At 35.9% G+C, this 23453-nt stretch overlaps 1 protein-coding gene and 1 long non-coding RNA gene across 2 annotated transcripts in view; one reads left to right on the forward strand and one right to left on the reverse strand.

The window, feature by feature from the left end:
* Positions 1-286: 286 nt before the first annotated feature.
* LOC119080939 (Down syndrome cell adhesion molecule-like protein Dscam2) overlaps positions 287-23453 on the reverse strand; it is an 83536-nt gene continuing 60369 nt past the window's right edge. The window contains 19 exon segments of the mRNA XM_037189562.1: positions 287-1542; positions 1604-1700; positions 2104-2181; positions 2254-2443; positions 2502-2797; positions 2862-3727; positions 10398-10663; positions 10838-11989; positions 12067-12308; positions 12366-12548; positions 12606-12643; positions 12710-12791; positions 15736-16098; positions 17618-17776; positions 17843-17953; positions 18014-18173; positions 18232-18368; positions 21985-22184; positions 22329-22613. Of these exon segments, the coding sequence (XP_037045457.1) occupies positions 666-1542; positions 1604-1700; positions 2104-2181; positions 2254-2443; positions 2502-2797; positions 2862-3727; positions 10398-10663; positions 10838-11989; positions 12067-12308; positions 12366-12548; positions 12606-12643; positions 12710-12791; positions 15736-16098; positions 17618-17776; positions 17843-17953; positions 18014-18173; positions 18232-18368; positions 21985-22184; positions 22329-22613 (5782 nt within the window). The 3' untranslated portion in view covers positions 287-665.
* LOC119080942 lies at positions 9388-22953 on the forward strand. The gene is made up of 3 exons (XR_005088404.1): positions 9388-9677; positions 14531-14542; positions 22943-22953. It is a non-coding gene; the product is annotated as an uncharacterized LOC119080942 (long non-coding RNA).

The following is a 23453-nucleotide window of genomic DNA, read 5'->3' on the forward strand; positions in this document are numbered from 1 at the left end:
AACATTGTTTTCAAAAATACTCTCAACTTTCCGAATTATGACCATCGGAAACTTAAAGCCGCCCGGGGGGACTTCTTCCATGGCTCCATCGGATTCATCAACCACATGCCCGGACACAGTTTTCGATGATCTACGTTTTCCGCACACAGGCTATCGCGGTCCTTAAAATTTGCAAAATTCGATACGCCCTAATAAGGAATACATCTTAGTTGTACTTAGAGTGTAATCCAGAAGGATAATTTTTATTTTAATATCTAAATGGGGCAAATGAAACCACAATTTTTTCTCAATTAATTTGACCTATAATTCGAGAATTTAATTCCCATTTTCTGATTTATTTTCATAAACATTATCATCCACTAAACATTGTTGTTCTTCCATTACAGATATGCTAAAACTTACTTACAGTATAAATGGATAACATTATCACTTCTTCTCGCGTCGTCGTAACAAATACATTAAAAAAGTCTTCTGTTTAATATTTTCTTTAAAAAAATCTTCACACAAACGCTTTGCGATGAAATTTAGTTTTTTTTTGTTTTTAAATTCTATTCTAACTTGTTGAACTACACAAACTCGGATACACTCCAAGGATAGACTCTTAATGAATCGAAAAAATTTAAATATTTAACAATTGACTGACATTAGTACGATTTAACAAACTCTCAAACTGCAATGGTGAAATCTTTTTGGTTACTGTGATATTTACTGGAATTAACCGACGAAACTTTATGACTACTACTGCTACCATTGATCACGTTTCCGTTACCGTTACCATTCCAATCGCCACCGACCCGATAACCCTGACTGATTCCGAACTTATTACCACTATCGCTAAATGCACTTGGTGGACTAACATTGGCATATGCTGTACTATGCATTTTATCATTGTCCGACATCACTGCATGCGACGGTGCAGTGATTTGTGTCTGATGGTTGGCAATCGGTTCGTTATTCGGTGCCGAAGAATGATGATTTAGGTACTTCAAGCTATTTGTACTGGGCGACATGAATTTCGACCGATGGTTCCACATCTGATCGGAAGTCAATCGCATGGTATCGGCATTGCTAATCGTATCTGTCGCCCGATAATTATAGCAATGGGATTGATTCGTTATGGGAGTGTTTATTGTAGTGACCAGGTCTTGCATGTGAAGCGGTGCCGACGATGATCGATAACTGGAAGGCCATTGATCGTTCATAGCTCTGGTAGCAGCCAATAGGCGCGACTTCCGTCGCGGTGTCATTGTTAAAAAGTCACCATAAGTTTTGTTCAGCGTTGAATTTATCAGATCTATTTCGGCAACGGGTGAATGTGCAGCTGTATTCGAGCTCTTTAGCATTTTGTTGCTGCTGTTTCCCGTTGATGTTATGAAATTGGTTGGTTGGGCTAGATTTGGCTTGTTTTGATAAGAATTAGCTGCCATTTGTTTGTAATTTTCTGATGTCATGATGCCATTGTGCGGTTGAGGTTTTTGATGTGTTTTTGGCGGTGGGTCGAAGTCATTTAAATCAAAAGACATATCTACGCTGTGACGGCCACTATTGAGATATGGAATTATGAGTTAGAGTTGCATATAATCGAAAATTTGCGGAATTTTACCTTGGTGACCGACTCTGTTTACTATAACTACTTGGTCGTGGTTCAGAAATTGGTGATTTCTCTGTTGATGTATTTAAATTTGGGCTGTACTGGGTATCTGTAAGATGTCGACGGGAAAGGATTTTTGATTAATTTAAATACATTTTTGATGGACTAAAGTTTGGGGGAACTAAAAGCGATTACTGGAAGAAAAACAAATCCAATTTCTACATTTATCATTTTCAAATTTCCAAAAAAATCCAATTGATGAATTTAATGCTGTTTAATCCTCTGTAATCATCACGGAAATTCATTGAATGCTGTAAGCCCGTGATTTTTAGGACAAGTTTTTTTTTACGTAGACTTCAACCGTTACTATTCCATGAATGCTGACCCTCACACCCAATGGCGGTGAACTTTTTCTTAATTCTAATTCATCCATGCACAATGTGAAATAATAAAAACGCAACACAGAACACATTAATGGGTCGTTATTATGCCACAAAACAATACTAACTTACTATGATGAGTTGGTCTTGAAAATACAGCCAAACGTTCTTTACCGGATCGAGATCCAGGACTGTGTGATACTGCGTGACCTAAAGAACAAAAAACAAGGGGAAACAAAATGTTAAGTAGGCGCTCAGCGAAAGCGATATGATTCATTATACTCGAAAAATTCACTGGACCATTTTCATCCAAATCCTTTCGACTATTTATGCCATGCTCGCCACTTCCGGATTCAGTATCCGATCCCAGACTATCATACTCTTCAGATTCAGACTTTTGTGTTTTCGATTTTCGGCCATGGCTTCGCTTACCAGTACCGATATTTTGTTGTGAACTTGAGTTCGATCGTACCTAGAGATAAGCATTTACATCAGACGTTGTCAAGTACAATTTTAAGTTTAATGCGAACCTGTTTCATTGATAACGTGTCCCTAGCATCATACACACTGCTCGATTGACCAGAGTGTCCATGTCGACTAGGATTTCCGGCGAAATTCTCTTGATCTGGTAAATGGAATGTGGCATATGGATATATGTCTTCGGAATACTCTGGAATCCGTTCCAAAGCACTGGATGAATCGCGACAAGGACTTTGTGGCGTTTTACGTACGGTTGCATAGTATTGATCGCGGTGCTCAGGAATTGAATGCTTACTATTCATTGTTTGAATCGGCTCGTCATTTCGTTGGAAAAGTGAACGAAAGTCTACAACGAAAATAAATGTAATAAATTGTACCTGCAGAGTAATCACAGATAAGGCACAACTCACGAGATTTGACAAAGAAACAGACACCAAGTATAGCCACAACTACGCTAACGCCCAACAAGATTGTCATTACAGTTAAATTGTCACTGTTGAACAGGGACTTCACTGATGGTTCAGAGTCTACATCACCAATTCCATCGGCAATGGTACCGTGTAGACTCAATGTCACAAAGTAATATTCGGACATTTTTGGCCCAGCGTTATTATGTGCCGTTATACGCAAATCATACGCAGTTTGCGGTTCCAGATCAGGAATGATATATCGTGCCTGAGGTGCAACATTACTGGAAACTAATATCCAATCACTACCACCGTTGCGACGGAATTCAATGGTAAAATAAGAAATTGGACAACCACCGTCTTGCCAAGACGATAATTCCAATAAAACGGATGTCATGTTTGCTCGAATGAAATGCTGTCTTTGCGGTGCCACTGGTTCGTTGCCTTTTGTACGAGCATTCTCAATATTACTGGATGTTCCACTGCCAATCTTATTAAATGCGGCTAATGTGAACTGGTAACGTGTACCACACTGCAAATGTTCAAGTAAATACGAATTCGATCGACGGTCCAGGACAATCTCCTCCCATTCGTCGAATTCCCGTCGATAAGCTAGCAGAAATCCTCTCAACTGTGAACCACCGTTATCGCCGACAATCCACTCTATTGCAACAGACGTGATGGTCGTTGATGATATTATAAGCTTGGGTGGATCTGGTGGTACTTGAACAAGTAGCTGGTAAATGATGTGGTCAGTTCCATGATTGTTGCGGACCTGGCAGGTGTAGTTTCCTTCGTGGTTGCGTTGAACGTTGCGCAGAGTCAATGTGTTCTCAACGTCGATATCTAGACGCTGTTGCTTCGAAGACCTGTGAACATTTTTAATAAGTAGGTAAGACCCTCGTGAATTTAAAGAATAATTTTTTTTTTCTCGAAATTATTCATTCGACATCAATTACAGTAAGTTGATATCCAACACATTCTTTGAATTGAATTACACCAATTGTACATTGAGAGAGATACATTGGCATAAAATTTACGAAATCCGTAAAAATTACTTTGTATTTTTCCTTCAATGCGGAAATTTCTGTGCAATTTTTAAATTTTTTCGAAAAAATCAAAGGGAGTCTACAGAGTCTATATCAACTAACACCGCTATTTCCCCTGTAATTGGCATCTACGACACAAACGAACAACGATCTATGATCGAAGTTGTATTATATAACAAAAAGTTTGTTCAAAATAATGAAGGAAAATTGACCGCTGCCAATGTAGTAGACGATGCTGTAAGTGAAAATCACGATTCTGGTACAATCGGATAATGCAAACTTTTGCACTTTGAAACATGCTACTGAAAGAATTTTGAACGATGAAACTGACTCCTTCCATTTAAACAAAAATACAAATTTTTCTTTTCACATTCTGATTTATTCTAGATGTTTCCTCCTTGAATTTGGAAAAATACAACCAATACGAACAAACTCCACCAGAAAATAAAATAAGATTGTATTTTTCCTGGAAGAACTCAATCGAGTCAACAACATTCACAGAAATAAGCTCCTTTTAATGTGCTTTTATCATGAAAAATGTATGTCAAATCCTACATAAACAATTTAAAAGTTTACCTAACAATATATTCAAAATATTTGAAGCAGAAGGTGCGATCCTATAATAGTTAATCCTAGCTATACTCGCCGCCTCAAAAGCAATAACTACCCATTATAATCTAGGTCTTGGTCTAAGTAATACAAACAAACCATCAGTTCTCACAATTAATTCTACTTGCTTCACAAATGTAAACAGAGCACCGTAAAATCATTGCAGCTTCATACATATCTACTATGAAACAGATAGACCAAAGCTTTGGATAGACTCAAGACTCCTCTGCAAAAATGACTTTAAAGAAAATATGGAAAAATTCCTTTAATCGTTAATGGCTTGCATTTTCTTGGTAAAGCACCGATGACTTCTTACCTTATTCATTTTCTTAAATTTTTTATTTACAGTCGAGGAAATTTAGATTTCGGGTTTTCCAAAGGTATTAATCTTATTTAACCCACACTTTATCCCACAACAATGGAATCCACAAATTTAAATTTAGTTAACACAACGGTCGCAATGACGGCGCTGCAGTCACGATTTCAAAATGTGATATAGGGTGGATAAACTAAATTTTGGTTTTGGTTACATTTTCTCTTGGTTTTTAATTATTACCTCAGGCTTCTTAATTAAGAGTAAATTTATGCAATATAAACCGTTTGAGTTTGAAAAAAGATGTGTTGTATCAGTGAACGATATAGGAAAGCGTTCAGTACGTCTCAACATACAAAAGAACGTAAAATATAATTGTACATTTAGCCACCCTACGTCCGTCATCGCTTCTATTGTCTTCAAAAACATATTGTGTGCTTGTCATGATATGTATCAGACGTTTGTTTATTTATGTGTCTCATCTAAAATGCTGGCCAGCAAAATTTTGATCATTAAATTCAACGGCAAAATTGATCTAAATGTTAAAATAATTGTGAATAATAGTGAAGTTAATGTGGTTTTGTTTTCTCTTCATAAAGGAATTTGCATCAGTTCGATGTAAAGTGCGGAGCACCATTAGAAAAAAAACTTGTCGCTGAAGAATGATCAAAAAGTTGCTGGACGCAATAGCTTCAACTAATGCTTTGCAGGATATAGAATCAAAATTAGAGAAACACCAAGAGCCGTCCATTTGAAATCTTCATCATCATCGTTTCAACTAAAGGTTTTTGTTAACGAAACGGAAGTTCGCTCGCAGATTCGGATCGGAACATCTCATTCGTTTTCGCTAAAGCTCGTCATTAATCATGATTCCCATGAAGAATCGCCAAAAATAAAAAATTGGCAAGGGATGAAGAAACGCCGGCAAAAACAAAGAATGATAAATTTGTCTTTGTTGCGTTTCTTCACACTTTGGCGATTCTTCGTGGTGATTAAACAAATCCTTTGAAATTTATCCTTTTACGAAATTTATCTAAAAGGCGTTATTTGTTCGAAGCTAGTGAATCTATCCTTTTATAAAAGTTACGAAATGCTGCCTGGTTCGATCCTAAGGAAACTCTTATTTTACGTCAGGTAACGGCATCTTGTTCGATCCTAGGGAATTCATACTTTAACGAAAGATCCCGAGGACACTATCATTTTACGAAAGATAATGTAGAGACATTTCAAAAACGTATTTTTACACTTTGGCGTTTCCTCACACTCTGGCGTTTTTCTCTTCTTCTCTTCACACTATCGATTTTTCTTGGCAATTCATCATTATGGTTGATTCGTTAAATCAACAAGAAAAATCGCCATAATGTGAAGAAAAACCAAGAAATATCGCCAAAGAGTAAAGAAACTCCAAGGATCATAGAGAATTGAAAATTTGTCTTTATGGCGTTTCTTCACACTTCTGAGACTTGTCTTGATGATTTAACAAATCAACTAAATATGATGAATTGTCAAGAAAAATCGCCAAAGTGTGAAGAAACTCCAAAATATGACAAATCGCCAAATAATACAATATTGTCGATTTGACTATAACTTTTATTTAGAAAAAGATTGTACGGGACAGTATGTACCAGGGCCTATTTTTAATTCATTAAATTCATCAAATTCTTGAAAATTCATGAAATTCATTAAAATTCTTGAAAATTCATGAAAATTCATGAAATTCATTAAAATTCATGAAATTCATTAAAATTCATGAAATTCATTAAAATTCATGAAAATTCATGAAAATTCATTGATTTTCATTAAAATTCATTAAATTTCTTTAAGCTTCATTAAAATTCGTTTCCGTTTCAAATTTGTTGGAAAATAAAAAGTTTAACAAAAAATTATCCACGCAGGGCTAAAGTGAACTTTGCTCGGCCTGGAAACACTAGACTTAATTTTTTTGAATGTATTTCGTTTACAATGTAATTATTTATAAGTTTATCAGTAACAATTTTTTTCAAATTAAAGCTTTTTAAGTAGTTAGAGCTGTACTCTAAAAATATAGTCTTTCACGTTCGTCTTTCTTATATGATTAAGAATAGCAACGGTGTTTTCCGCAATGATAAAGATACTATTCGCAAGCGACGTGGAATACGTAAAATCGTATGACTTATTATAGCTTATAATTTCTACTTTTTACGTCAAAGTGTTATAAGGAATGATGAAAAATTCGAAGCAGAACATTATTCTAAGCAAAAAATTGTTCTACCGAACGCCTCTAAAATGAACAGTTTTTATTACAAAATTGAGTTTTACGTCAAATTTAATTTAAAAAACTATCAAATCTTTAATCTCAAATTAGACAGTTTTCGCAAATGACAAATAATTTATAAGTCAACTTATAAGTTAGAAATTATAAGTCTCATCTTCATACGAGAAGTTCTGGAAGTTCACTTATAATTTCCAACTTATAAATTATACGTCATTCGCGCAAACTGTCTATTATAAGTGGAAATTGAGATTTCTGTAAAATATAACATAATGAAATTGTATTTACGCGGTTTTTGAATACAGACATAAAGCACGTCAACCATTTCCGCATAAAGTAGTTCCCGCTTAGAACGTATACAATAGCCTCATCTGAACTATACGATCAGGCCTGGACTGGCCATACTGGGCGATGCCCGATGCGCCTTTTGCTTTTTGGCGCTCCTCAGACCAATAAAGTTTATTTATGCTCCTCTGAGCCTTTTTCAGCCAATCCGTCCGATGCGCCTTTTGGTAGCCATTCCGGCACAATATACGACTCACGATTTCAACTAACAGATCAATCAAAGAAAGCTCTAAGTACAAATTCTTTTGGTAACATGGTGATGAAAAGTTACATTTAGATTTTAAGGCGTGGGGTAATCTAGCACACGGTGCTAAAACGACGCATTTTTCTACTACGTAAAATGTGAACTCGCACACAATTTTTCAATACCAACATTTTGTAAAAGGAATCATAAAGTCGATGACAGGGCTAAAAAGCATTTGCAGCATTAAACTTACGCGTACTACCTTTTACGTAGTTCAAAAGTGCGTTCTTTTTGCACTGTGTACCAGATTCCCTGATGCCGATTTTAAAGGCTAGAAAATATTTAAGCATATGTGTGAACGTCTAGAGATCCGATGATGCTCGGAAACAGATTGAGTCTTTATTTACGGGTCATAAACGAGTTGTACCTAACGTAGAATTTAGTTATTTATTTTATTTTGTAATTAATGAGAAATCCTGGAAGTACTTTCATATACAGCACTGTGATCACAATTCTTGAAAATTCATTAAAATTCATCAAAATTCATTAAAATTCATTAAAATTCATTAAAATTCATTAAAATTCATTAAAATTCATCAAATTCATCAAAATTCTTTAAAATTCATTAAAAAATCTGAAAAATAGGCCCTGGTATGTACTGCATATCATATAATTCCTCTTGTGTTTATCTGTGTTCTACGAAGCCAAAATATAATTTCGGACTACAAGTAAACCGTCTCGACTGCCCAGTAGTTATTTTCCTAAGTTCCTAATGAGTGCAGAAAGGCTATTTCAACATTAGTTAGGAAAGCATAATTTTTATGTGAATGTTTCTGAGGTTTTCCATCTTAATATTTTCATGAAGTTACAAATAATCCACAGAAAATTTTATTACCCTAGAACGAGGTCGGAAATACATCAAATAAATCAAATAGAAAACAGACTTGGAAATTGTTATTTTGTCTAAAAGTTGATATTAAAATTCTTTGGAAATCGTAAATCGCATAATTGCATGAGCAGGCATCTCAGGATTATAAATCAGGTTCGTCATATATTCATATTCTTATCTTATTCCTGACCAGATTCTGTTTTCATGATTGAGCTCAATCATGAGCTTCACTTATACAAAGAGTTGAATTTATTTCCTATGCCAAATTGTAATTTGGCGAAAAAGAATGTTCCGAATCTGCGTTTCGTTTAAAAAAAAGCCTTTAGTTGAAATGATGATTGTAAAGATTTCAAATGGACGGCTCTTGGTGTTTCTCTAATTTTTATTCTATATCCTGCAAAGCATTAATTGTAGCTACTGCGTCCAGCAACTTTTTGATCATTCTTCAGCGACAAGTTTTTTTTTCTAATGGTGCTCCGCACTTTACATCGAACTGATGCAAATTCCTTTATGAAGAGAAAACAAAACCACATTAACTTCACTATTATTCACAATTATTTTAACATTTAGATCAATTTTGCCGTTGAATTTAATGATCAAAATTTTGCTGCCCAGCATTTTAGATGAGACACATAAATAAACAAACGTCTGATACATATCATGACAAGCACACAATAGGGCAATTCCCGACCCGAGTTTAATTTTTTATACTGGAGTATAAAAGTTTAGAGTTGAAGATTTTGACATTATCGTATAAATGTGATGATTGTTGACTGAAAAATAATTACCTTTTTAGTCGACGGATTTTGATCAAACTAACTGCCAGTGTGTAGCAAATGATGTCAGCATTCCGGTAAGCTAATTAGTTTTTCAATTGGACAAATACCTTGTGAGCGATAAGACTTTGAAATCATGAGGTGATCAATATGTAAATTCCGTTTTTCCAAACTCTTATCGCTCGCAAGATAGTTGTCCAATTGAAAAACTAATTAGTTAACCGGACTCCTGAGATCATTTGCTACACACAGGCAGTTTGTTTGCCAAAATTCATGGACTAAAAAGGTAATTATTTTTCAGTCAACAATCATCAAATTTATGCGATAATGTCAAAATCTTAAACTTTAAACTTTTATACTCGAGTATAAAAAATTAAACCCGGGTCGGGAATTGCCCTAATATGTTTTTGAAGACAATAGAAGCGATGACGGACGTAGGGTGGCTAAATGTACAATTATATTTTACGTTCTTTTGTATGTTGAGACGTACTGAACGCTTTCCTATATCGTTCACTGATACAAAACATCTTTTTTCAAACTCAAACGGTTTATATTGCATAAAGGTACTCTTAATTTAGAAGCCTGAGGTAATAATTAAAAACCAAGAGAAAATGTAACCAAAACCAAAATTTAGTTTATCCACCCTATATCACATTTTGAAATCGTGACTGCAGCGCCGTCATTGCGACCGCTGAGTTAACTAAATTTAAATTTGTGGATTCCATTGTTGTGGGATAAAGTGTGGGTTAAATAAGATTAATACCTTTGGAAAACCCGAAAACTAAATTTCTTCGACTGTATTTACAAAATCCGATATTTTTTACGTATAATTCACAAAAAAACTCCCCAAATAATTTTTCCTTTCCTCAGCTCCAATGTTCACTTTTTATTACGTAACACATAATTGGATCATTCCCCTTTAATTTTGCGCATGTATAACACTATACGACTTCCTAAACTGAATACAATATCCATAAATACAATACTCAACCGGAAAAAACCGTTTTTTCTGTTGCTGACAGATTTCATTTCGGGCTGGTAACAACAAAAAGAAAGGAGCAAACAACGAAAAATGCGGAAAAAGCATAATAATACGGACGATTTATTTCGCAAATGAACTCACTTAGAATCCAAGACCTTCCACTCGACTTGTGGTTTTGGTGTTCCGACATACAAGCATGCGAGTTTAACATCAACACGCCAGGCTACGCTTAATGTTTGGCCGAATGATATTACAGCAGCTGGAATGGTGGGAGTCGGTGTTAGTTTAATCACAGGTGTGCTTTGTCCCTCTCCGATTCGGGTTGATGCTGTTATCCAAGCCTCGTAAGTCTCTCTTGTATTTAAATCTTTGGCTTCATAGTGGTGATTTTGCGCTAGCAGAACATCCTGTATCGAAGAGACAGCACAAAAATAAATCAATCTTCTTTCACATTACAAATCAAAAAATGAATCGGACTTTTAGGTTGTGGGAAAATGGTAAAAAGAGAATTAGATCACGTATATCAATAGCGGTGATATGGGTGTAGGTAGAATACAGTGATTAATTTGAATTCATGTTACCTTTAGGATTTTAAGTTCTTGTCCTTTTTCTAGTATTCGTATGTAGACAATGTACTTCGTAACAATGCCATTAGGCCGTCTTGGCGGTAACCAGCTAATTATAACTGAAGAATCGGTGTTTACAACCGACTTAATTCGTTCGGGTGCTTCCGGTACCGTTTCTTCTGTAACACAATTGACTATTTGACTAGCTACCCCTTCTCCAGCTCTCGTAAAGCCAAGCACTTGAACACTATAGTTGGTGTACGGTTGCAGTCCATGTAAAACTGTATTCAAGGCAGATGTGATCTTCGTCTCCCTAGCTCCATAGTCCATGTCTGTGTTTACGGGTTCGTACAACAATTTGTAGCCCTGAATGACACCATGTAACGTTTCCTTAGGCGGACTTTGCCAAGTAACTTGAATATTTTGGGATGTTAATGCGACACAATTGACTGATTGTGGTGGCGCGCTGGGTACATCTTCCAATGTGTGGGCCATCACGGGATCCGAAGCTGGACCATCGCCTTTCGAGTTGAACGCTTGCACAGTAACGCTGTACTGAGTGTACTTTTCCAAACCAATCAATCGAAAATCGCTAACTCCTTCACCGCCGGGTATTCCTACTTTGGTATAGTTGTAACTTTGATCGGAACCGCCGAATTTGTGATAACCAATTGTATAGCCAAGAAGGTCACCATTCCACAGTTCTCTCTCAGGCGGTCGCCATGTAACTAGTAACTGCTGTGCATCGAGTGGTTCCACTGTAACACCAAGTGGAGGACCGCCGGGAATTTCGGCATCCGTTTGAATATGTAAAATGTCCGATGGTGCACTTCGACCGAGATGATTTTCTGCATATAAACGCAAATGGTAACTCGATGATGGCTTCAGTTGGGAAATTATGGCAGTGGTCTTATCTCCTGGTAACAATTTTTGATTGTTGTGATCATGCCACACATCCTGTGCTTCTTTGAACTGTAAAATATAATTCGATATTGGCATAGCGTCGCCGAAGTGATTGCTATGGACATCCTGTTCGTTAGGTTGCCATGACAGAACAATTGATCGGCTGCCCAATTCGGTAACTTGAAGGCTTTTCGGAAAGTTTGGTGGCTCCTGAACTTGAAGGTGTAGCGCAGCATGATCGTGGCCATAGGCGTTCGTTGCTACCTAATAGGAGGGATGTGTTTGACGAGCTGAGTATTTTGTAGCCGAAATCAATTGGTTTTAATGAGATTTTGACTTACGCACGAATATTCACCCCGATCGTTTAGGGTGGTTTGAACAATGGTCAGTTCGGAGATTATTCCTTTCTGAAGAGGCGAGTTCTTTAACTGATAGCGTATATCATAGGTGGGATCGATTCGGTTGCCCTTCGCTCGCCATGACACTTCTAACGGCTGATCACCGTCTGATTCGCATCGTAGACTAACTCGATCGCCTCGTCGAACGGATACTTTCTTGTTGCGAACCGTAACTGTTGGTCCAACTATAACAATATGTGACATACAACTATTTCGCGTTTATGTGACGTTATAGATCTTACCGTGTACAGTCAATCGAATAAGCTTACTTAAACTTGCACCGATACCATTGCTCGCTTGACAAAGAAAGTTACCACTATGTTCTTCGTTTACTTTAGATATGATTAAAGAGCCGTTAGAATGGCTTTCTATTCCCGAATTTCCGCCAGCATAATTTAATTCACGATATTCTCCGGACTGTTCTCCTGTAATTTATTTTTTCAGTAGAAATTCAATGATTCATCATAAAGCAAATCTCGTACCTATGGCCTGTTTCCACTGTACAACGGGGAGAGGGAAACTGTAGGTAAAAGTATAAAAAATTCAATAGAAAATCGGCTTTCCTTCACTAAATGACACAACTCACCCATCAGCTCTACATGTAATAATGACAGAATTTCCGAGAACAGCACTTTGATCTTGAGGTTCTACTATCCATCGGGGTGGAACTAAGCATGGTATAAATTAGTTACAGTTCAATTTACTTTAGCAGATAGAACTGTTAGGTGCACATGTATAATGCAACATTTCCCGAACAGATATCATGCAAATGACGTGTAATTACATTATGAGAATCCTCTAATCTCCTCCACAATTATTGGATCATCGAAAAAAAAACTCATCTAATTCCCATTCATCAGCAGAAACGAAAGAACAAATCGAATTAAAAAGATTCCTAATGGACTTCTACAGGTAAATTTTGCTCGTGTTAACGAACAGTTCGTAAATGCACCCGAACATTTCTGTTTGTTGTGTGAAAAGATTGCTTGACGTTATTTTTGTGTTTCGAGGTGAAAAATGAAATTTACTGGAAATTTTTTATACATAAGATTGATATGCTCGACCGTTTTCCATGCATCATGCATTGAAATGAAGGAATCCACCGTTTGTTGTTCCAATTTCAGTGTATAAATATAACATAAAGACGGATGGGTATGCAAAACACCCTAAAGAAGTAGATGTAACGCAATGCCGGAAAATGTTTGAAAAGACAATCCGTTTTATTGACTTTATGAAAAATATTTCGCTATTTTTAACAGTCACACAAGAAATTATTGCTTTAGTGCACAATTACGAAATGATTTAGATAACGTGATAAAGTTGGGTCTGTCTCTTCAGCTAGCTGTACATTGTGTGATGTTGAAGACAGCGTCCGTTGCACTTTCTTGTTGCAACGTTAAAACAACCACTAGGAGTGTCTTAGTGTGATCCAAAGTAGTAGGTTATTTATCAGAATCGGTATGATTTTCTCAAGCAGCCATCCAGGATTTTCAGGGCGGGATCAAGATCGGAATAAAGGAAAAACCAGTTTTCAGAAATATCGCTTTAGCCCATTAGTAGCTACGGCTCTGATCTCAAGCTATCTTTAATCAGTTTCTTGTGGACATAACAACAACATTACCCTTTAACAGAAAGCAAATTACAGCAATTACCTTACCTGATCGCAGTACTTTCAAGAAAATGATTTCAAATCTTTTACTTCGTTTTGTTAAAACATCGTTTTACTGCAAAAGCGCAAAAGTACAATTTGTTCAGCCCGAGTTGATCAGGCTTTAATTTCGGAATATTATGGAAGTGGCATAACGTACGTGACCAAAACTGATATTTATCAGTAAAATAGTTCTTTGATCACCGAGGGAGGAAAAAGTTGGAAATTTCATTTAAATGGTATCGTTTCTGCCAAGACATGCGAGAAAATGAAATTTTCTACTTTTTTCCTGAGGTCAACACAACGTTTTTCAGCTGAGGTGAGAAAATGACTATTTTCTCGCCTGCGTTGCGAAATATATGTATACAAAACTACTTCAGAAGGACACAAGAGGGAATGCAATAAAGGATGGTTGCACATTTTGGAATATGTCGTATAGAAATTTAGTTCTGATGTATATCGACTGAAGTATAACAACTTTCATGTCTATAACAGTGTGGTACTTTCCTAAGTATTTGGAGTATATGATAGTATACTATACGTACAAAGAGTTCTTGAAAAAATCTACGATTTACGACTGAAGGTACATCAAGCAAACTCATATAATTGAATAATGTAAAACAATATGTAAATGAACAGCTAATGAAATTCTGTTCGGTCTATGCATACAATAATCGAAAATAAACAAAAACTTATTAGCAACAACTAATTATACATTTACTGTGTTTTTTTGCGTGTTAGTGAGACGATAATCAAAAGAAAAAGTGTTGAGTGATAACAAAGGTGCTGAGCCGAGAATAATATGGTAATTCTGATGCAAACAATCGGTGCATTTTTCCCCTTGGTGCTTATTTATTTTAAATGAAAGTGCTTTGGTTGTGCTGCTTAGTGAAGTAAATTTCTATATGTGCTCCAAAACCAATATATTCGCTTTCAATAGATCAACGCAAAGTAAAAAAGAAATACTGTATTTTGTCTGCACAATCGTTTTGTGCAATTGTTGTCGAATAGTGTAGCGAAACGATAGGTTTCAACATGAACCGTTTTTAATATGTGTCCCAAAACGCTTCAATAATTTTGTCCTTTGCGTTGAGTTCTATTTGCCGCAGAAATAATGGCATTCATCACAATATACACATATATTGTGCACGGTGCAGTCATTGAACGATTACGAACCAGCCACTGATAATAATGCGGTGTAATCGACTGTTCCACCTCTATTGCTGATCTCGCAGGTATAATTTCCGTTATGTCGAGACGTCAAATTGTGAATAGTCAGAATACTAGAGTTCATTGAAAATATAAGATCCAGCAGAAGAACGTTGGAACGTGTGTCATCAAATTACCTAGAGAATGGTGCATACTCATTTATGTTAATTGTTTCATCTTCGACGGTATTGATTGGTTGCTGATCCCGCAACCATGTTATATTGAATGGTTGGTCTCCTTGACTGCTCGAACACATTAATTGCGTTCGCATACCTTCTGTGATATCATCTTCGAAATTAAACGGTGATATACGCGGTGGAACTGTAAATTTTAAGTTTAATTTTTTATTCTAATTTGTATCATCCATGTGGTAAGGTCAGCAGCAGGGCTGAAAATATTCTTTAAGAAAATCAAATCAAATAAAAATGTGTGTTTGTTTTGTGTGGTCAATGTTAGTAAACAGCATGCATAGATTAGATAGAACTACATCATTTTCATCAAAGCGTATCAAATGCAGGCGGACATTGGTTTCTTGAGCTCTTGTGCAAAACACAATGATCATTTGAAACTTTTATGTTTTTTGTTAAACTCCATGTATATGACCCAGAATCATGGGTATTTACGTAATTAAGGTATAAGGTATGCACACACAATACAGAATAGAAGCATTTGTCACATAGAGCTACAGAGCATTCACATATCTACAACAACTAATATTAAACGAAATTAGGTGCATGTTACATCGTAACTATTACCATTTACTCTGAGTATTGCCGAATGCCACACCATAGCCGCATCATTCTTGACAACACAAGTGTAATTTCCCCCTTGTGATCTTGTTACACTCGTTATACTCAATGATGATGTAAAATCATCATACTGTCGTATTGTAATGGCACTTTCGCCATCACTACCTTCCAGCGTTCCAACTATCCCCATGTCATTCTTGGAATTACTGTTATCCATTCCGGTACCAATTGATTGTATGATTTGCTGGTCGTCTTTCAGCCAAACGAATGTCAGTGGCAGGTCACCCGTGCCGACCACACACTGAATGCTCGTTCGATCACCGACGTTTAGGTCCCGTGCGAAAGTGAATGGTGTGATTTTCGGCGGAACTGCCCTCGATGTTAATTAAGTGCAAGTTTTTTTTTGATGCGAAATGTGCATAAGATTTATCGAACAATGTCCGATTTGTGTGCGACATTTAAGTGTGTACGAGTGCAGCAGAAAACAAAAGTGCGAGAAGTGGTATAAAAATATGTCTGGTTTTGTTATTATTTGGAACTATTTGCATAAACAATTAACAACGAATAAAAGCGCTTGAAGGTATAACCGCAGTTTCTGCGATTTTTAGATTGACGTTGGTGTAACCGCACGAGGATAATCAAATTTGTTTCATAGTTTTGCATAAAATTACTTTGGTAATTCCAAATTTATTAGCTTCATTCTCAAACTACGCCGCATATATTTGCGATATTTTCCGTATTAAAACTGGGAATTGTATCACTTTAAAATATTTAATTTCAATATTGTGGCTCGGAAAATAGAAAATTAGTTGAGCATGAAAAATAACTAAATTAGAGCCGTATTGGTACACTCTCCATTCGGCAATATGCCACATCAGTACCCAGTTCCTTACAATAACGAGGCCCCTAGGAACAATAATTTCTCTTTTTAAATTCTGATTTATCTCCAATATATAAAATATTATGGCAAATAAAAATGAAAAATCCCTTCTTGAATGTGTGTGTCGTTTTACTGTACAGATATCATGGGAGCTTAAATTTGACTTAATTCAGATTCTCTACAACTTACGTGCGTGTAGATCTTAAAAGTCGGAGTAAACACGTATTTCGAGTTTGTTTAATAAAATCATTCAAATTTGATGATTTACAGTGAAAATTGGTGCATTGGTACAGGACTTTTGATGCATTTTTAGACAAAAAATATAATTGAATTAAATATTTCTCACAACAAATGTTACTGGATAGATAATGTATATGAAGCAGACGCACGACTTTCATCTTTTGTAAATGGAAAGATGACATTTTTGTTAATGAGTGGGTGAGGTGATTTTTCATTGAATTTTGCTCATAATGACTCTAGGTACCTCGATGTTTATCTCTTTCCCTTGAAATTATGTTTAAACTAAGAACTGCAATTCTGCAACTCTCTAAACATTGATTTCGCAGACTAAATCTATTACTTTCTGTGATCAACGTTCGTTTAACAAATTGATGCAAAATCGTTTACTTCATTAGTTTTGACAGAAATTTTGATATTTAAAATCCAATTTTCAAGGGTTCATCGCTCATTTTTATCATCGGTGTCAACAACAGATGACAAGTCTAAAGAATGTTCTTGATGTCGCTTTCGTTGCAAGAACGCTATAGAAAATATTGTTTATGCCACTCAGTATCATAATATGCAAAATTTGTAAACTTTAGATGCCTATGTGGCATAAAACGTTGTATACACCTGAATGCATAGTACTTGATTAGGCTCACGATGTGTATTACACATCTAGAGCCTAATAAAAAGCACTTCGCACCGCGATTGCATAAATAACTATTATTCACACAAATTCAAATTAATGGTCGAAAATTGGGGCAATAATAACTATGAAAAGCTTACCTAAAACTTTTATTTCCACTGCCCCCTGTGATGTATAATTGTGTTTGTTCCGTGCAATACACATATAGTTTCCATGATCTGCAGCTTTTTGAACATTTTCGATATGAAGTGTTCCGTTGAAAACACGTTGTCACATATTTGTCGGTAATTTAATGCCATCTGTTCAATTCAACAATTGCAAGCAATTTTAATTACCATTCCAAGCACAATATTTTCATAAATTACCTTTTTCCCATACAATACTGTCAATGGGATACCCAGCTGCTGGACACTTTAAAGTCAACGACTTACCAGCAACCGCCGAAATCGACGGCATCGGTCTTATGTGTGGCATCCCTAATGAAAATATCCAATTACTATAGAGCCATGATTCTCAGCGACAACACCGTTACTTACCATAGATATTCAATCGACCACTATGGCTCATCGAACCAGCTCGCGATCGAGCTGTGCACTCATATTCACCGCCGTCATCCGATTTAACAATTGATATGTTAACATGACTGATGACGTCACCGAACAACGTCACATACTGACCGATCATTAATCGGTCGTTCTGCGGAAGGTATTTCGTTAACTTACTGATAGATTGAATAGCATTTCAGTGAGCTTACATTTGGCATCGGAAAACCATCCAGTGTCCATGTAATCTGTGGTGTTGGATTGCCCGTAGCACTACATTTTAACGACACAGATGGTCCTGGTTGCATTGTTTGTTCGATGAATTTGTATACCAATTGAGGGGCCACTTCTGTGGACGTAGAAAGGAATGGGAATAATTTGGTGCTAAGATTAATTTTAATACTGGGATACGGTCTGAGGGAGTGTCTTGTACCACATTTGCTATAACAATAACGAATAACATAAAGAGGCCAAATTACTTTCGGTATTTCATATGAAAAAAAGAATGTTCCCTCATGTAAGCCGGCCATTAATAAACTTAATGAGAAAATATTAGCTTCGTGTATAGTAACTTGTTCAACACAATATGTATTTACTAAGTAAACAAAACAGCAATTCATAATTCTAATTACATTAAGCAGGTTTAATGAAATATTTCAAAAGAAATATTGAACGATATTTGTATAAAAATGTCCGATAGCATAGCACTGTTCCTAGCACGAACACTCATTTTTCCAACGTCAAAAAGCCACTAAAATTGTAAACAAGTATGACTTCTGATTTTACGAAAGAAATGGAAGGCCTATTTTGATTGCATAAGCCTACAAATATATCTTATGTTCATGCTAGGAGCAGAGCTGTGCTGTAGTCTTTATTCCCTATCACATACAAAGCAAAATGACCATCGCGCTCACCACAATTTTTTTCGATTTTGGAATATTAAAATGATTATGGCACATTCGCACATTCACATTGATAATAGATTGCATTATGAAACGCAGGAAATAACAGTACATAATATGTGTGGCGAAATGTCGATATAATTATCTGGCTTATCGTGTAATTATAAGCCAATTGACCTATATATTTTATTACCAGACGGATCGTTAAACTACGGGCAGTAGTGATACCATAGATATATGTACAATGAATTGGGTTGTTTATTTTGTTTAAAATTTTGAAAAAAAAAACCAAACCTGAATTTCCGGTGCCCATGTAATGGATTGAATCAAAGCTAGAGCCCTCATATATTGAATAAAACACATACACACGGTTGGTGATACGTTTTTCCCATACATCAGGTCATATGTGTTGGGGAGATGCAATTATGTATAACATTTAGGGGAGGCTATGTATTGCATATGTGCAAATAGATGTGATAGCTCGGGACGTGGCAGAGATCAGAAATAGTGCATGCTATTACCGTATGCAAATTGGTTTTGGAATGCATTACCATTTTCGAGATAAGCCTGTTATGTTATAAACCTCTGCATTTACCTACAACCCACTCTTTTATCTATATAAAATATCTACGATATATAGGCTATGCGAAACCCACATCAATGTCGATGCCGAAATGGTTTGTTGAACTACTTTACGATATGAGTATGAATTATATATAATATTCGTATTAGTTTCGTGTGATCTTCCGTATTTTCATATTAGTACATAGGATATGAAGGTGCATTGAATGAAATCAGTTTTGTTGATACGAACACATCGTACACAAGTAGTGGACCTTCATTGATTTATTTAACATAAATACGCAAAGTTAACTGATGAATCTCCCGTGGAGATTCTAAAACAATAATATTCGATAAATTGTTTGTTCTGTCTGTTTTTCATGTTGATTACGCATGTAGGACTCGTAGATTGAATACCGGGGTATTGTTAACATAGCTTTTGATAAAATCAGGATGCATCAAAATTTAAAATAAGTCAGCAGCAAACTCTAATTCCATTCCGATATATCAAATTAGTGAAATGTCAATGAGGAAATTAAGGAGTATTGTGTTTTCGTTTGGAATTGGATGTGGCATACTGACCCGATGGTGTATGGTAAGTTGTGAGGTAGATAACACCCGAAAATGTGACAGGACAAACACGTATGTTGATATACATAGACTTTATTGACCTTATTTCTCTTCGTCTCATAAGCTAGTGCAATTATACACACTTCTATTGCCAAGCATACATAAGCCGAATAAACACACAATAAGCAATTTCCACCATACTACCCATTGCTCTAGTATTTCGCTCTAAAACTTGAGGCAAGGTTTAACCACCCACCTTGAAGTAAAATTCACATTAAATCACGTTTTTGATTAATAGTATGTTACGCACCTGCGGGAAAATTTGTTTACTCACAAGAGATTTGCTTACTCACGAGGGGGTAGTTTGTGTCTACAACCGAAGGCGATTGATATAATCACCAGAGTGAGTAAGCAAATTTTTCGGCAGGTACGTACTATATTTTAAATGTCTCTGTGTGGTAGGACTAACATTATGCGTCAGCTCGTAGAGGGAGTTTGGATTTATCTTTGCATCGACACATAAAAAATGATATATGCACCTGTGACCAAATGTTTATTTTGACGAGTTGGATTATGATCCGCACCGTCGGAACATTTTGACACAAGTCCGAGGTTACGTCCGAGGTTCCAAATTTTTATTTTGAAGAGTGGGCTCGACCCGAAGGGGAGAGCTGTATTCCCAATCGTCAAAATAAAAGTTTGGAACCTCGTACGTACAGTGCTTTACTTGCTTCTGGTCGGTAAATGCGAAAAATTTCTACAAAAAATTGCATTTACCGACCAGAAGCACGTAAAAATGTTTACGGCTTTGATTCAAACAAAATTTGTAGTTATCTTAAAATTGCCATATGAATTCGGCCAATACTAAAGACATTCATTCCATAACTTGCATAACTTTTATCTTTGAACGTTAGAAGAGCCCTGATGAGGAGCGTAAGACTGATGTGTATAAGTAATTTAAAGATACAATTTTTATTGAAAAATCTCTCGTCTCGGATAAAAGTTTCTCATCCCAGATGAGGTACAATTCCAAAATTATCTGACACAACAGAAGTTCCAATAAAAGATTTCTTTTTAAATATCATTTCTCATTTGAGGCCAATGGCTCCTTTTAACAGAAATTTGGATTTTCTACGATACTTGACAGTAAACAGGCCAATTTTGTAATCTTGCAGAAATGAAGTTAGTATTGTGTGGTGAAAAATATAGGCTTCAAACCGTAGCATAATGATAAGTACACTATAAGGCATTCGGTCCACACTGAAATTTTTTTATAATTTGGGTACATTGGGAGTTTATTTTAATATAAACATTCGGTTCGAGTAGAGATTGCACGTCTGATGCAACAATCCCTCACAATTTCGTTGCAAGCTATTTTGATATTCCATCAAAAAAATTTTGAACATGGTTGAGTAACAGGTGATTTTAACCTACACCACTTGGAAACAATCTAAGAGACAGCGTTAGCCAATTTGTAGCTATTTCTACAGAATGCTTATAGCACAGAAAATATTTCTGTTCACAATTTATTTTTCTGTAATTTCCAGACAAGATTAACGTTCCACGTCGGGTAAATATTTCCAAATTAAAAATTCACTGCTAGATGATAAGAATAGATAACAATACAAGCGAGTGGTTCATCGATTTTTAAAATTCTCATTCTGAATTGCGCGGAACACACAATGATTTATACAGCACAATTTTCATTTAAATTCTTCAAAAACCATTAATTTCAATTTAGTAAAATGTGAGGAATTAATAACCATGAAATTATTCGCCACAATGAATTTTATGTTTTCTTTCGGTTATATTTTCCATTTAGGATAAGCGTGGTGCTCGTACTTCCCATTTTAACTACCAAACATAATGTTGCGAATTACTTCTAAGTAATTTCTAAGTGGGTCGTTGAGATTATGTCGAATATAGTCTTACCTCCGAGTGTCATTTCAGCTGTTGCTTGTACAGCATCGTGATCGTTTTTGATGAAACACTGGTACATCCCACGATCCTCTTTCGTCACTGACGTTATTTTAATGTGTTCCTTAGACAACAGTCGCACTCGTGAACCAGTTCGCAACGGTTGACCGTCTTTTAGCCACCACAAATTCGTCTGAAATCCATTGACTCCATTTCTGCGTGAATGAAAAAGTTAACTTTGCTTAAATGTCCTTTTCTGTGTGTTAGAAAAAGTTAAGTTTGCTAAAATGTTCATTTATGTGCGAATGAAAATTGTCAACTTTGCTTAAATGTCCATTTCTGCATAATACACAACTTACGACAACAACATCACAACATTCGAATTGCATATCAGTTCGGCTGCTTTCCCCAAATCAACCGTTTGCCGGATTGGTTGAATATGTACGGTAAGCGGTGATGTAATCGACAGTTGCACCTCGAGAGTCTCGCTCCCCTCGGTATTGGTAGCTGTACAGAAATAAGTGCCAGCATCCGTCTTCTTCACAGACGTTATTACCAGCGTACCATCTCGAACATACACTCTGTTGTTCGAATGATTTTTGTTATCCAAGTACTCGTCTCGATTGTTTTTTCGCACATGCCATCTGCAACGAAATTAGAAAATTTTTGGGGTTTTTGAGAATGTTGCAAAAGTAATTTTTTTCCGGAACGTCAAGTTTTTGCGGTATCGATTGGTATTTCTCATTACAAATCTCTAGCTATCCATTTCCGATTCGGGTATTATCTATTTACACAAAATTCGCTTAAACTATACAATCGTCGATAGAGGAATCTCACATGCTCAAGTGTACATAATACGAATTCATACATCCCTCCATAATGGTTTAGTTATACACGTAGGTATATGTTCAACGTGTGTATCGTATGTGTATGTTTAGCTACATTTCGTAAAACTAATAAACCGAATAAACAGATGAGTTGATAAAATGCTTTAGAAAGACAAACAGAGAATACGGACCATACCACAGAGCTGACATGTCCAGCATTTGTATAATATATATAGAAATTGTACACACTATCCTCATAATATATGTGTGGAATTCGAAAACAATATGTTTTATGTTGGTCCGTTCCATATATATAAATGTAGGGTTAATGTTTCCTTCGTCATTTGTATGTACACGAATATGGTACATAATAAAGCCTGCAGTATAGCCATATATAGTATGTGTAACCCCGAACCCCGAACCCCCACAACATATATATTTATACACTTGGCATGGTCCATGTTTGAAATTTTTCTTTTTGCTGGATGGTGTGGTATGAGCCGGTACAATGAAATGGTTTTTGCTGGTTTGAGTGGGTGGCTTTAACAAAGCAGTTGGTGATTTTCAGCACAAATATATTTTATAGTTTAAGCAGTTTGTTGTGTTTATTATTTTGGATAAGGAAAAAGGTCGAGGTATGTGATACATTTATGCACA

Source organism: Bradysia coprophila, unplaced genomic scaffold (genome assembly GCF_014529535.1).
Source record: "Bradysia coprophila strain Holo2 unplaced genomic scaffold, BU_Bcop_v1 contig_350, whole genome shotgun sequence".
Taxonomy (NCBI): domain Eukaryota; kingdom Metazoa; phylum Arthropoda; class Insecta; order Diptera; family Sciaridae; genus Bradysia; species Bradysia coprophila.